The 15,293-nt window shown below is 39.6% G+C and overlaps 1 protein-coding gene and 1 long non-coding RNA gene across 6 annotated transcripts in view; one reads left to right on the forward strand and one right to left on the reverse strand.

The window, feature by feature from the left end:
- CORIN (corin, serine peptidase) overlaps positions 1–15,293 on the reverse strand; it is a 122,027-nt gene that overhangs the window by 36,670 nt on the left and 70,064 nt on the right. For all 5 annotated transcript variants that reach the window (XR_004356593.1, XM_032685327.1, XM_032685326.1 and 2 more), the window contains exons 9-12: positions 14,714–14,830; positions 11,410–11,508; positions 5,293–5,524; positions 3,225–3,370 (exon numbers count right to left, since the gene is read on the reverse strand). Coding sequence is in view for 4 of the 5 variants with exons in the window: in XM_032685327.1 (XP_032541218.1) it covers positions 3,225–3,370; positions 5,293–5,524; positions 11,410–11,508; positions 14,714–14,830 (594 nt within the window). In the remaining variant the exon portion in view is untranslated. The remainder of the gene's footprint in view (positions 1–3,224; positions 3,371–5,292; positions 5,525–11,409; positions 11,509–14,713; positions 14,831–15,293) is intronic.
- LOC116785581 lies at positions 106–3,181 on the forward strand. Its single transcript, XR_004356594.1, has 2 exons — positions 106–295; positions 2,843–3,181. It is a non-coding gene; the product is annotated as an uncharacterized LOC116785581 (long non-coding RNA).

The following is a 15,293-nucleotide window of genomic DNA, read 5'->3' on the forward strand; positions in this document are numbered from 1 at the left end:
CCACCTATAAATGTCCACTAATTAACCCTTGCTTGTGCCTCATCTTAGAGTACCATTCTGGGACAAGGGAGCAGAAGAGAGCTGGAAGATCTGCTCTCTGGGACAAGAGAGCAGAAGAGAGCTGGAAGATCTTAATCTTGCACTCCACTGAGTGCAAGAGCTAGCAATCCCCAGGAGCAAGAAATCCAGCAAGGAAGGCAAGAAACTGGCATCGCTGAGTAGGGAACTGCTGGTCAAACTAAAGGAAAAGAAGCAAATGCACAGGCAAATGCACAGGCAGTGGAAACAAGGACAGGTAACTTCGAAAGAATATAGAGATGAAGTTATGCTCTATGGGGATGGGGAGAGGAAGGCCAAGGTGAAGCTGGAACAGAACCTGGCAAGGTATGCAAAGAATAACAGAAAGAGCTTCTACGGGTATGTTAACCAGAAAAGGTCAAAGAAAGTGTAACCTCCCACAGTAAACAATGCTGATAAACTGTTAACAATGGATGAAGAGAAGGATGAAGTACTCAACAACTTTTTTGCCTCAATCTTCAATGGCAACCTCTCCTTGCACACCTCTCAAGTGGATGGACAGCAAGATGAGGATGAGGCAGAAAAATGCTTCCAAATCTAAGTAAAGATCGGGTTCATGATGACCTGAGAAATGTACCTAAGTCTATGGGACCCGATGAGATATATCCCAGAGTTCTGAGGGAACTGGTTGATGTAGTTGCCAAGCCACTTTTCATGACATTAGAAAAGTCTTAGCAGTCAGGTGAAGTTTGAGGTACCTATCTTTAAAACAGGTAGAAAGAAGACCCTGGGAACTACTGACCTGCCAGCCTCTCCTCTGTGCCTGGGAAGATCATGGAACAGATTCTCTTAGAAACCATGCTAAGGCACATGGAGGATGAGGTGATTAAAGACACCAGCACAGCTTCACCAAGAATAAGTCCTGCCTGACCAACCTAGCAGCTTTCTACCATGAAGTCATTACATCAGTGGACAAGGGAAGGGTTGCAGATGTTATTTATCTAGACTTGTGTAAAGCCTTTGACATGGTCCCCTAAAACATCCTCCTCTCTAAATTCAAGAGAGATGGATTTGATGGGTGGACTGTCAGGTAGATAAGGAAGTGGTTGAACAGTCACATCCAGAGGGCAGTGGGCAATGGCTCAGAGTCCCAATGGATATCAGTGATGAGTGGTATCCCTCAGGGGTCCTTACTAGGACCAGTGTTATTTAATATCCTCACTGATGTCATGGATGAAAAGAGTAAGTGCACCCTCAGCAAGTTTTCAGATGACACAACACTCAGTGGTGCAGTTGGCAGACCTCAAGGATGGGATGCCACCCAGAGGAACCTGGACAAGCTTGAGAAGTGGGTCCACGGGAATCTCATGAAGTTCAAGAAGACCAAGTACTGCACCTGGGTCAGGGCAACCCCCAGTACCAACACAGGCTGGAGGATGAATGGATTGAGAGCAGCCCTGCCTAGAAGGACTTGGGGGTGCTGGTGTATGAGAGGCTGGACATGACCCAGCAATGTGCACTTGCAGCCCAGAAAGCCAATTGTATCCTGGGCTGCATCCAAAGCAGTGGGGGTAGCAGGTCGAGGGAGGTGATTCTTCTCCTCTACTCTGCTTTTGTGAGACCCCACCTGCAGTGCTGCATCCAGCTCTGGGTCCCCAGCACAGGAGGGACATTGAGCTGTTGGAGTAAGCCCAGAGGAGGGCCACCAGGTTGATCAGAGGGATGGACCACCTCTCCTGTGAGGAAAGGCTGAGAGAACTGGGATTTTTCAGCCTGGAAAAGAGGCCTTGGGGTGACCTAATTGCAGTCTTCAGTACCTGAAGGGAACCTACAAGAAAGGAGAGGAATGTTTTACAAGGGCATGTGGTGACAGGACAAGAGGGAATGGCTTCAAATTGAGAGTAGTTTTAGATTAGATATTAGGAAGAAATTCACTACTGTGAGGGTGTTAAGGCACTGCAACAGGTTGCCCAGAGAACCTGGAGATGTCTGATCCCTGTAAGTGTTCAAGACCAGGTTGGATGGGGCTCTGAGCAACCTGGTCTAGTGGAAGACATCTCTGCCCATGGCAGGGGGGGTTGGAACTAGATGATCCCTTCTGGCACTAGGTCCCCCCAACCCAAGCTATTCTGTATTTCTATGATTCTGTGAAAAAGCTTTATTTAGGCGGTTTTGATAAACTCACTCATTTTTTCACATCATGCATGTAACTGACTTTGATGTGCAACCTCCATCATATGTTGCCTTCTTTTTTTCCTTCCCGAAAAATACCTCAGATGTTTAATACCATGTAGTTCCTTGGGCAAATTTTAACATTCAATAAACAGTTGTATCAGAAATGTCATCAGTTAAACTGGGAGCCTTAGAAAATTACATTCTAATGATTAAAGGTATGGGAACTTTACCGCCAACATGTAAGAATAGTTCATTATGAAAATAACTAAGTTTATAATGCCTATTGTCTTGGCCAGTGGTATTCTTGGATTCAACACCGACTGGAAGAGAAGTTAAGAAATTCAGCACATTGTAATAACTCTGTTATTTCCTGCTTAAGTTGGAAAATCACTTATACGTCATAATCACAAACATTTGAAATGTTCTCAGATGCTTAATTTCTTTTGTTACATGTGCTTTTCCACAAAATATTTACACTTCCCAGGAAAGACTTTCTAACCAACACTGGTAGTCAGTAGAATGCAGGCATAGAATAAGCATAAAATTCTCATAATAAGTGAACCCAAAAGAACTCCAATAAGACCTCTGAATTAATTAGACCTTTTCTAAAAGAATATTAACTCCTCCTCCTTTTTCTTTGATTTTCCAGGAATATCTGTTTTGGAGCTAAGATGGGCAACAACCAGTGAATCAGCTTTTTAGAGACTGTCAAGGGTCTACCTCCTGCTTAGAAAAGCATTATTAGATCACCTAAGAAGATAAAAAATTGAAATATTATAACAAGCAAGCAGTCGGTGTGGTGCTGGCAGCAAATCTCAAAACATTGACTTTCACAGATCGAGGGTAATTGAACCTTCCTTCAAACAGACTTCTTATGAAAACTTCCTCTTATCTGCAAACTTCAGGTATTCAAATTCCATGAAACTCAGTTTGGAATAATTTCCACAGTTTAAATATTATAATTAAAAAGAAGGTATGAACTTGGGAACCTATTTAAAACTTTAATTTGCTGATATATGTATAGGAGATACCTTCTACATCTTCATCTGGTGTTAGACAAGTTTGATTGTCTGAGTTCTCATCCGGAAACTGAGTGCAGTCTGTATCCTCTGGCCACTGCAGACCTACAATCCCAAGAACAGCCTCGCAGCGTTCCTTAGACTGTACACATAATGTCCTGAGGAGACAAAATGGAATTGCACAAAGTAACTGAGTTAATGTCTTAGAAATTCCGAGATACTGTAAGTTAATAATCCCTAGCCAGGGAATTTTAGGACATGCATTGCAATTTTCAGTGCACTTTTCTTTCAATGCAGTACATGTTAATTGATAAATACTGTTAAGGTAGGCCCAATAAAAGAGGCAGAAATACAGTATGAGAAGGCTCTAGCAGCCAGTAGCTCAAAGAGCTCTGCCTGCTGCTCAGGTTTATCAGCTCTCCTAATCTGCAACAATTGCTGCTACCAAAGCCACAAGATTTACAGAACACAGTCTCTTTTGAACAAATACAGGCTCTAAAAAGTACAGTGATGTTACTTGATGAGGATGGCAGAACAGTTAATCTGACAAGTAAAAAACATAAGTTAGTAATTCAGAATGATGTGGCACTGCTAATGTAGAAAGGTAAACATGCATTAAAATGTCAGTTGTCAATAGCAATTAGATAGAACTTTTCATAGAGTCACATACTAATGTAAGGAACTATTACAAATGCTAGTGTTCCAAATAAATTAATCAATTCTATGTTTAAATACCCTTTATAGTGGTACAATTCTAATCAAACACACAGAAATGGAAAATGCTTCATACAAAGCTCACAATATCCTTCTTGTCAACTTGTCCAACACTAGAGTCAGCAGGTTCACAGTGCACTGACTAAAGAACTGGATGAAGGGCAGAGCTCAAAGAGTCCTAGTGCAAAGTGCTACATCTGGCTGGTGACTAGTCACCAGTGCTGTTCGTTTGCGTTAAATTTTGGGGCCAGTCCTGCTGAATATAGCAGGTCTGGATGTAGCAGTTTAAAGCACCATCAGCAAGATGCTGATGATACCAAAACAGGAGGTGCTGTTGACTCTCTTGAGGGACAAGAGGCCTTGCAGAGAGATCTAGATAAATTGGAGCATTGGTCCATCATTAAGGCCATGAAATTTAACAAGAACAAATGCCAGATTCTGCTAGGATGGAGTAATGCTGGACACAAGCTGGAGAGCAGCCCTGCAGAAAGGGTGCTGGTCAGCAGCAGATTCAGTGTGAGTCAGCAGCATGCCCAGGCAGCCAAGAGGGCAAACCATGTCCTGGGGCACATCAAACACAAGTGTTACTAGCCAGTGAAAAGAGGTGATTATCCTGCTGTATTCGGTGTTGTCGTTGTCGCAGCCTCACTTTGCACACTGTGTGCAGCACTGGGCCTCACAATTTAAGAAGGATGTGAAGGTCCCTAAATGCACCTCCAGAGGAGAGCAACAAAGCTGGAGAAAGGAATCTCCTATGGGGAGTGGCTGAGGATTTGGCCTTGTCTACTTTGCAGAAAAGCTCTCTACAGCTTCCTGAGGAAGGGACAATGAGATGGAGGTGCTGATCTCTTCTCCCTGGGATACAGTGATAGCACACATGGAAACGGTTCAAAACTACACCAAGAGAGGTTTAGACTGGACATTAGGAGGCATTTCTCTACTAAGTGTGGTCAGACCCTGGTATAGGCTTTCTAGAGAGGTGTTCAATGCCCCAAGCCTGTCAGTGTTTAAGAGGCATTCAGACAATGCCCTTTATAACACACTGTAACTTCAGGTCAGTCCTGAAGTGGTCAGGCAGTTGGACTAGATGGTCACTGTAGGTCTCTTCCAACTGAAATAGTCTAATCTATTCTATGTATACATTTTGAAAATAAACTAACTGTCATTTCTTTCCTTTTTCTGAATACTTTTGATGCTAAACAAACACATGTAAATGAACTGCATTTAATAATCATAAAATACAGTTCTCTGTCATTTGCTATGGAATTCCAAACCAAAATTTCTGGTGTTTTCAGTGGAAGCATAAAACTGCGAAAGGCTAATACGACAGACAAAGTCAAGAATTAAACGAAGTATAGTATAGTACCTGCAAGGTGGGATCCGCTGATTTGTGTGAGGGTCACATTTTGGTACTAAGATCGTGCAGGCAAAAAACATCAGGTACTTGTAGCAGTTGGTCTGAACCAAGGCTGGGAAAAGAGAAGACTCCCAGCTGATAGAGGCTTCCTTCTGCGTCCTGTGGCCCAGGTAGTTTGGGTAGTAAGTATAGTTGTAGGGCAGGTTCATACAAAGTTCCAGAGTAATTGGTTCACACTGACCTGTCACAGAAAGAAAACAAACAAAACCACAAATGGTGTGAGATTCAATTAAATACAGCAGAAATAATTACACACGTATTTAACAAATTTATTAGTCAGGGAATTTCCTCTCAGGCATGAGAAACAAGTTCCAGAGCTCAAGACCCCATATGAGTTCTCATACCAGTAAAGGTGGGTTTGACTTCTGCCTACCTCACAAAACTATTAAGAGACTGATATTTCCTTATTAATATGCATTAATTTCCTGAGCAATGTCTTAACTTGAACGTAGTACGATAAACCATCCTTTAAAACAGATTTCCTCTTTTCAAATCAAAAAGATCAATAAACTTTTCTGATTATTTTCAAGAGTTCCTGTACTTTATAGCAACACACTTCCTACTGGTGTACTTACAATGCTACCATAACACACCTCGTCTTGACAATGCAATTAACAAAATTATGAAGACAGGTATCACTGGACATTTGGGTTGGAAAGGATCTCAAGAAGTTTCTACTCCAATGTCCTGCTCAAAGCTTGGTCAACTCTGAGGACTATAAGTTTTCTCAAACTTTATTCAGTCAGGTCTTGAAAAAATCTCCAGTGACAGAGTCTGCACAATTTCTCTGGATAGAAAACAGAATACAGAATTTGATTTTTAATTTTATTTTTTGCATACTAAGATCTGAAGGAAGAATGGGGACAATTAGGTTATGTATTGCACAAGCACTAAGCAAGAGACAGTCTACATGCTAATAATTTAATTCAGATAAGACATCATTAATAATAAAGAGAATGATAAGCAAGGGCAAAATGAATGCAACAGCTACAGGTTTATATGATTATAGAGACTACAGCTATATACAAAAATTGTCCAACTTATAGGGGTTTATCCCAACAAATACTGAACTGATCTAGTACTATGGATTTAAAAAATTGCACAGCTTTTGTATTTCTTCTCAAATTGGAAGTCAGAAATGTAATTTTTCAATTTTCCACCACAACAGAAAACTACAGAATTTCACTTCAATTCAGACTGAAATTCAGTTTTTGATTTAGCAATAAGACCAATCTGAAAATATTTAAATTTGTTTAGTCTGGATATATGAGAAAATTTTCCATGAAAAATGGTACAATTCAAAAGTGATTTGTTATCTAAAGACTGCAAATATCTGACTATTCTGGAAGAAAATATAACTTAACATGATTAATATACTCTACCAGCCAGTTGCTAGCATCAGTTGACAGCACAGTGTGGCAACTGTGTCGTCCCATAGCAGGATCTTTGAGAGGAAGTTGAGAGAAGATCCAACAATCAATTATTCAGCTGACCAGCAGAACTGTCCGCTCTTTCTTGGTCTTGTATTTCCTTTTTTAACTTTTTTTACTGTTACTTCTAATCTCATGATCACAAAGCTCATTTTATGTACAGCTTTTCCTCTCTGCTAAATCCTTGCATATCACCAATACTGAACTATTTCTGTTGTCTCAAATGCCTCAGTCGCATCTTTGGGGTACATGAGGCTCAGTGACTTCAATTCTCTTCACATTACTGGCAGGGTTGAAATGCCCTTATATCATTCTCTTTTATTATGGCGCATATTTATGGGGGTTTAGGGAATTCTAGAAGAAAATATAGTCCACTGAAAGAAGGATAGCTCTTTATGTGTTTTCAATATGACTTTTAATAATTTTCACAGTGGATTTAGAAAGATTCTGTTACATTATGTGCAGAAGTGTCACTGTAGGTTTGAAAATAACAACTTCAACTCTCAATTCCCTACAATCCACAGAGTAACAAACAGAACATTCATCTTTTTTTCATGGCTAGGCTTTGCGAACAAAAATTTGGGAAGGGCTCTACCCACGTTTGTTGCAAGCGCGTTGGTGGCTAAAAAGGCCAGTACGAGACAGGCAAGTCCGGTTGCAAAAGGCACAGCAGAAAGACTCCTTATGTGGTATACATGCACTCCAGGGAAACATCTGACTCATTTTAAAAATCAAAATGTCAATCTTTCCAAGCCTGTCCTACAGTTTAAGAGATCTTGCTAGTCCCTTATTTATAATACTCGTGAACACAACCTAATGAGTGGGTAACAAGGAATAAAATTCATTGCATCTTTTATCCTAAATTAAAAAAAAACAACCAAACCAAAAACCAGCAAACCCAAGACATCACCAAATAGATTATGCCTGTATTTAATACCTTTCTGTGTTTATTATTAACTCGCTGTATCTATCAAATAGGAATTAGTTCCAAACATAGTAACAGAAGTGAATGGGATGTTTCAGAGAATTACAGATTGTCTGAGATTGGAAGGGGCCTCTGCAGGCCAACCCCCCTTGCTCAAGCACAGCCAAATAGAACAGGTTGTGCAGAATTATGTCCAGGCAACTTTTGCCTGTCTTCAAGAATGGACTCTCTACAACCACTCTGGGCAACCTGTGTTCAGTCAGATTCACAGTAAAAAAAAGTGTTTATGGTCAGAGCTTCATTATGTTTTATTTTGTGCCAATAGCCTCTGATCTTGTCACTGAGTCCTGAAATAGCCTGGCTCTGTCTTCTTTACACTCTCCCTTCAGATATTTGTTCTGTTATCCTAAATATGTTGTAAATGCATTATAATGCCAGCCTAAACTGATCAGATATTATCATACACGGAGAACATCCATCGTATACAACACTGTGAAATGTGGCCATGCTTTGGAATTTTCCAATCAAATATTTATTTGGGCCACCAAGTACTGGTTTGTCAAAACTGAAATTTTCCATGAGAACTCTCACTTCTTACCAAAGATGAAATAACTCAAAATGCGAAGAACAAAAATAATATGAAAAAAGACAATAGTTCTTCTATATCTTATGCAAGAAAAATCTCTCCCAAATTGTTTTGCTGTTCCATTGTGTATAAACAATTAAATATTCACTGGACCAGCAAGGGAGAAAGACAGATGATTCAAAAGACCAATTATTTGTTACTCTCGTTAAGAATTACAGACAGTTGCCCATAAAGTCTTGAGGAAACATCTACACTAAAAAGTTTTTGGCTTTCCCATGATATGGAGGAGGAACATTGTTTTGGAATTCAAATATCACATGTCAAAAATCATAGAGTGGTTTGGGCTGGAAGGGACCTTGAAGATCATCTTTAAGGGGAGATCATCTTTAAGGGGAGATCATCTTTAAGGGGAGATCTTATTGCTCTTAACAGCTACCTAATGGGAAGGTGTCAAGCAGATGGAACCAGACTCTTAGAAGTGTGAAGGGATAGGATGACAGGCAAGACATGAGTTGTGACACAGAGAATTTCAGTTACTTATATGGAAAATAGACTTTTATGACGAGAGTGGCATAACACTGAAACAGATCTCTCAGAATGACTCTGTAATCTCTGACCTTAAGGATGCTCAAAGATCAGCAGCAAAAGTCATGGGCCACATGATTCAATTGGCACTGATTTGATGAGGAGTTTGAGCTAGCTGACCAAAGGTGTAACCTAAATTCCTTCTAATGCTAAACATGGTACTTAAGATTGCTCCCTTACAAAAACTTAGGCAAAGCATTGAAAGAAGTACATGTAAAGCATTTATTTTTTATAAAGTATCTTATATCTTTACTTCAGCAGCATCTAAAGACACCAGCATGAATGGTGCCTGTCTCAAACAAACACTTGTAGGTGATAGTCACAACTCTACAGAGACTATGGAGTTTGGACTACTTGACCTTCTGTCATGGTTTGAGATAGCCCAAAATCCAATTCCCTAGCTCCATCCCCCTCCCACATCTCAACCCAATGTGAGATGGGTTTTTCCAGGCAAAACACAACCAGACTCAGAATGGGGAAAGGGAATATATTACAATGACTGTACAAATAAATACTACAATACATTATACACACGACTACAACTATCTCTACCATGACATAAGTATTTACAATGGATCCGATCTCTTCTCCCCTCCAAATAAAAGTCCAGGAGGGAAAGAAGGACAGATCCCTTCCAGTCTCTCAGGGCAGCAGCTTCTTCAGAGTAGCAGTCACTAAGCAGCAGCATCTTCTAAGCCAGCAGGCTCTCTCTGTCTCTTCTGTTTCTTGCAGCAGCTGATAGCTGGATCTCTGCCAGCACACACGAGGGGGGGGGTATCCCCCTCGGCCACTCGTCTCTCCAAACGAGTGGTCTTCCGTGGGCTTCGTCACCCCAGACAAGGTCGTTTCACCACGTCATATCACGAAGCACAGGGGGTCTTCGTGACGGTCTGGTATCTTCAGGAGATTCAAGCTCCTTGCAGGGCCTCTGTGCCCTGTCTCAGGCTGCGAGCTTCTTTGTAGCTTGCAGCAAGGGAGGGCCCTCAAGGCCAACCTCCCACACTCCGTCCTGGCTGAGCTCTCAGGACGTCCGAGCTTCTCAGCTCCTCTCCGCAGTGCATGTTGCACTTCAAGGCTCTTTCAAGTAAGAGTCTATCAACTTCCTCCTTCCAGGAGGTCTCAAAGGAGTTTTGGGGGGTCTGGTATCAGTTCTTACCCCCAAGAACTCTGTAGAACTCAGCTGCTGACTCTTTCCCTCAGGTCTCCTTCCAGGAGTCCCTTCTCTGGTGCTGCATGTCTTTGTTGCTTCTTCGGTTCAGTTCTTATCTGTCTTGGCTCTCTGCCACCGTTTCTCCGGTCAGTGCTGGCTGCTGCTTTCTCCGGCCACTGCCACGGCCACTGCCCACGATGGAGAAAACATCTCCCAGCATAACTATAGGCACCTAGCCCAGCATTATGCTGTTCCAGGTCCCCACAGGCCCCCCTGCTGGGGCTGGGGGCCAAAGCCCCCCTGTGGGGCTCAGAGCCCCTTCCTCGTGGCTCACAACATGGCCACCTTCTTCTCCCTCAAACTACAACTCTTCTCTTCCGGTCTGGTTGTGATATGTTTACATTTTTTGCAGGAGCGCTCATTGGACAGAAATTCAAAACTTCCAGGGGTTTCCACCCCTTGGGGTCTACCACTTTTCTTATCCTCTGGGGGAAAACAAAGTCCAAACCACTACACCTTCCCACATCCATTCCATCCTGAATGGAATAACATTATCCACACAAGCTACCCTATAGTACCAGACCATACCTTGCAGAGATAATCTCAGCACAAAGCAATCACAGCTATACATTCATATATAAGTGAAGCCAAGCCTGCCCATGGGCCAAGGTGACCTGAATTGATGTGACTGATGTGACTGTGTTAACACAACACTAAGTTTTAATTAATTCTGAATAATTTTGAATATAGTTCTGCCCCAGTTTCAAACCTTGACAAATAAACTGCCATTACTTGTTCACATTGCTGCATTGCACAAGTGGAAAGACAGCTATTCAGAAGCAAGTCCACGGTTAGTACAGGAGCCTTGCGTGGAGTGGTATAGTAGAGGACATAGATATAAGGATACATAGAGTTGAAGACCCTGATACTCTACAACAGGTGTTGATCAGAGGAACAATTTGTTTTGTCAGCTTGAATATCAAAATGACTCCTTCATAAAGGGGCTAAAATTCTCCAGGCTACTAAATACAGCAACATGTGGCTTTTTTTATATTTTGAAAATAAACCGGTAGGTTCTGCTTTACACTTACACTATGTTGTTTACTTCATGAAAGCACTGAATGTCATTAAATGCTAAGAAAAAATGCAAATGCAAACACTCATTAAAAACATATAAAAATTCACAGAAGGAAAAAACCTCCATGTCAAATAATATATATGTACTTATGATGATGCTTTTGTTTCAACATTGCCCCTTTCAAAACTTAATCACTGCACGCACACATTAGCTAGTAAATTAAAGTATTACTCACTGTGTCCTACCCTGCATTCTCATTCTAATCTAAAACACCCTAAAACAGTGACATAATGAAGCACATGACCAACTTACTGCAGTTTGCCTGGCTGTTTCTCATCTCACAGAAAGAAGCTCCACAGGGATCAGGACAGGAAGAACACCTCTGGTCTCCCTCCTGACAGAGGGTTTGATCTGAGGGAAACAGAAATTTACTGTTCAAATTATTTACCAGACCAATAAAAATGACTGAAGTGTAGTGGTGAGAAAATACACTGTTTATGTAACAATTAAGTATTTCCTTTACATAGCTGAATAAGTATTCCAAGTGTAGTAAGGATGTGTTGTAAGGAGGAAAGTTGTGCACTACTGTCCAGATTTCACTTTTCTTTACCCCTATGTTCAATGTAAGAATTTATATCCCAGTTTCTGAATAAGAGATATGGGTCTCTGAAAGACACCTACCATGACCCTCTAGCAGAGTATGAAAAGTCAGGTAAATCATGTTTTTAAAAGAACAATAGGTCCTAGCTGAAAGAGAATACTCTCTGAGAATTATTCTTCAATGCCATTCAGTTGATCTGCTTCTCATTTCCTAATTGTTTTGGTTGACAGTACAAGACATCCTTAAAAAAGATCGTCAGAGTTGAAGCTTTATTGTCCTTTGACTGGCTAAAAAACAAACAACAAAAAGAAATCCAAAAAAGTCTATGGTCCTAAAGGTGATATCCAGAATAACTAAACCCAGCATTTTATCAAAACTTTCTGAGCATGCTACCTGGGTAGTTAGTTTATGTGACAAATCCCTGGACTTCTCTCTTTTTAATAGTGAGGCTAGCTCCTTTTCAAACCATTAAATTCTGTCTTTCATGTGCAAAATCAGTCATTTAATCTACTATTCTGTACAGAAAGACTGAATGTATGGTATTCTACCATCTTATCCTGTTTAAAATGGTCTATTGCCACTATTGCTCAGAGATAATATTGCACTACTGCCCATGAATCATTCAGTTATGACATCCTGACACTGGGCATACAGAAGATGCTTAAGAAATACCTTATTTCAATGACCTTGATAACAACCTTTTCAAAGAACTGATACCGTAACCATATCTACTCATAATTATGTGGATTTAGTTCCCTTCATCCACGTAATATATTGAAGCAATTAAGGCAATTTGTTTGCCATAGCAATTGACTGTCTTATTTTACAGGTGCATCTGATTGCAAAATGGAACTTCAAAGGTAGGCAAAGCTGCCTGACTTCTAAAGCTATCCCAAATATTTACATTAAAATTATTTTTTAAAGTTTGCTCCAACTTCTTCTTATCCCACAATGGAAGAGTTTCTCAATTCTTTAAAAATTCATGTGCCACAATGTAGATTTTTTTGATCCTAGCACAGACAATGCTGAATTTCTGTAAACAAACTCTACTCTGTCTTTTGAATGGATCACAGAACCAACCGTGAATGCATCTGTATTGGGTTTCTATTGTCACAAAATGAATGAGAGCAGTATTCTTAACAGATGCTATACCTTACATTTCCTTAGGGTATGTAGTGAAGGAGAACACTTTTCTTATTCAGATATAGATAAAGCAATGGCCATTTGTAATCTCTATGTGTATACACTTGTACTAGGACACAGGGTCCCTGTATCCTTATATAAGCAAGTGGCAAGTCACTACACCTTGACCTCAGATTTCTATGCAGATTTCACATATTTACTGTGCTTGTAACAAAACCAATACTCCAGATCACTTTAGGCCTTACTTCACTGACTCTCCTAGGCATATCTAAATTTTTTTATTTGATTTGTAGAGCAGAGAAGTAGTAAGTGCATTTGTAGTAAATGTATGTCCTATTATATTTTCTGTAGTTGCTGAAAACAACAAAATACATAAGAAATACAACAGTAAGCAAGTTAGGCACAAGAATTCTGTCTTCCTTTTACACGGACTTTGCAAGGAACTAAAGGTGATAAAGTCCAAAGTCTGACAAGATATTCCCATGGAAATTAGGATGGACGGAATATGGTTGCATAAAGAATTTTGCTCTACACAGTACTGCAAAATATTGAATCTTTCAATCTATACCTGTTCATCTTAGCAAAAGAAGATTTTTAAACATTCTTCAACATTAACAGGGGAAAAAAACCAGTGAAAACAAAAGACACCACTGACTTCTAGCCCAGATTATGCAAGAGAAATGGAGGATCAAAGAATTCATAGTGTAAGCCTCAGACTGGACATCGAGAAAGATGAAGAATAAAAACTGAACATTTTGTGAACGTGTACAGTCAGAACTGAGGACAAAACTTGGTCCTGAGTTTTTAGATTGCCACAGTCAGAACTGAAAGAAATTTCATGCAAGACTTTTTTACAATGTCAACATTAATAGCAAAGAAAAATAACTGCATTATTTTCTGTGTTTCAACTTCTCAGGTATTTTTTGGAATGGAGATGTTTAAAGTGGAGTAGGAAGATCTCAAGAACTTTATATGAACAGAGGGGACTGAGCAGAAATGCTTAGTCAAGATTTCTTCTAAACTGGTTTCCTAAAGAAATGAGGCTTATATAATCACATTGTATATTTATCTTATGATAATAGGCCTGTTCTGCTCTAATAAGTTTTAAGTAGTTTGCCCTATTAACACTACATTTGACAGCACTAGCTTTCTAAATAAAGTTGAATATTTTAATTTCTTTCAAATAAGATTCATAAGAGAAAAACTTTAATAATTCTTGCACTGAAGGAAAGGCTGCAATCTGAACCTATACCTCACCAAAAGGAAGATCATTACATTTGAAAAATAACTTCAAACGCTGAAATTCATCATAACATGACAATATTTATTTCTGAGTGTCTTTTGGAAACCATGTTCTGGGGCTCAAGAAATTGTGTGGTTTCTTCTTCTCTCGTACAGCCCATCATAAGACAGTTATAAAGTAGCTGCAAAAACTTACATTCTCATATATTTTCCCTTAGTAACACTAAATCATTAGTTTACTTATGGAAACATCCTTTCTCGGATTCCCAAGTTATGACAAAAAAAGGATTTTCATGAGAAAATTCCTCCTCAAATAACACCAATTCCTGTGACAATAGATTCTGACTGCTCCAGACAATGTGAATATGCATTATTTCAAGTAACAACTGATCATGTTAGATAACTAAATACTATGCTAAATATCACCTCCATTTCTTTAACTTTTTATATTTTTAAGTACTAATAGAAGTCTGCTTACAAATTCCTCTGTGAAAGCAGACACCAATCAGCCTTAGCACGTGTTATTTGAAAGGCAAAGAAATTTGTCAGACAGCTTTAGCTAAAGACGCTTCAGAGCACAGAAGGCAATGGTAGGTTTGGTAAGAAAAGTAAAATGAGGCATATCCTTACTTTCATTGCAGTTTTCTTCATCACTTCCATCTTTACAATCATTATCTCCATCACACTGGAATGCACTAGGAATGCACTGCCCATTTCTGCACTCTGCAAGACCCTGGCTGTCACATGCTAGAGATAAAAAAATTAAAAAAAGACAATATTCTTATCAACTTCGGTTAATGAAGGTCTGCATTATTTTTGAACATCATCTTAAAGTTATTTTAGGAGGAGCTGATAACACTGCTCAGCACTGAACATCAGGAGATATTTTTCATTATGTTTTCAATACCCTGCAGCTGTGCTGATATTTAACTACAGAGACTAAAACTATATGTATTAGCAACAGACTTATATGAAGGCTTAGCTTTTCCAAAAAAAAGAAAACAACGTAATTTTTACTCATCTAATGGGAACATTAAAATTAACAAAAAACTAATTCTGTAATTAACAAGAAGCTGAAACACAAAGCAGCGTATTTCTCAACAATGGCAACAAATGTTTAATTTGCTGCAGATGTCTACCAGAATGGACATTTGTCAAGTCTGAACTGCTGAAATCAAATAAGCTTATAGTTTTGCCTCACAAGTAAATG

The sequence above is a fragment of the Chiroxiphia lanceolata genome, chromosome 4 (assembly GCF_009829145.1).
Source record: "Chiroxiphia lanceolata isolate bChiLan1 chromosome 4, bChiLan1.pri, whole genome shotgun sequence".
In the NCBI taxonomy this organism is placed as follows: Eukaryota; Metazoa; Chordata; class Aves; order Passeriformes; family Pipridae; genus Chiroxiphia; species Chiroxiphia lanceolata.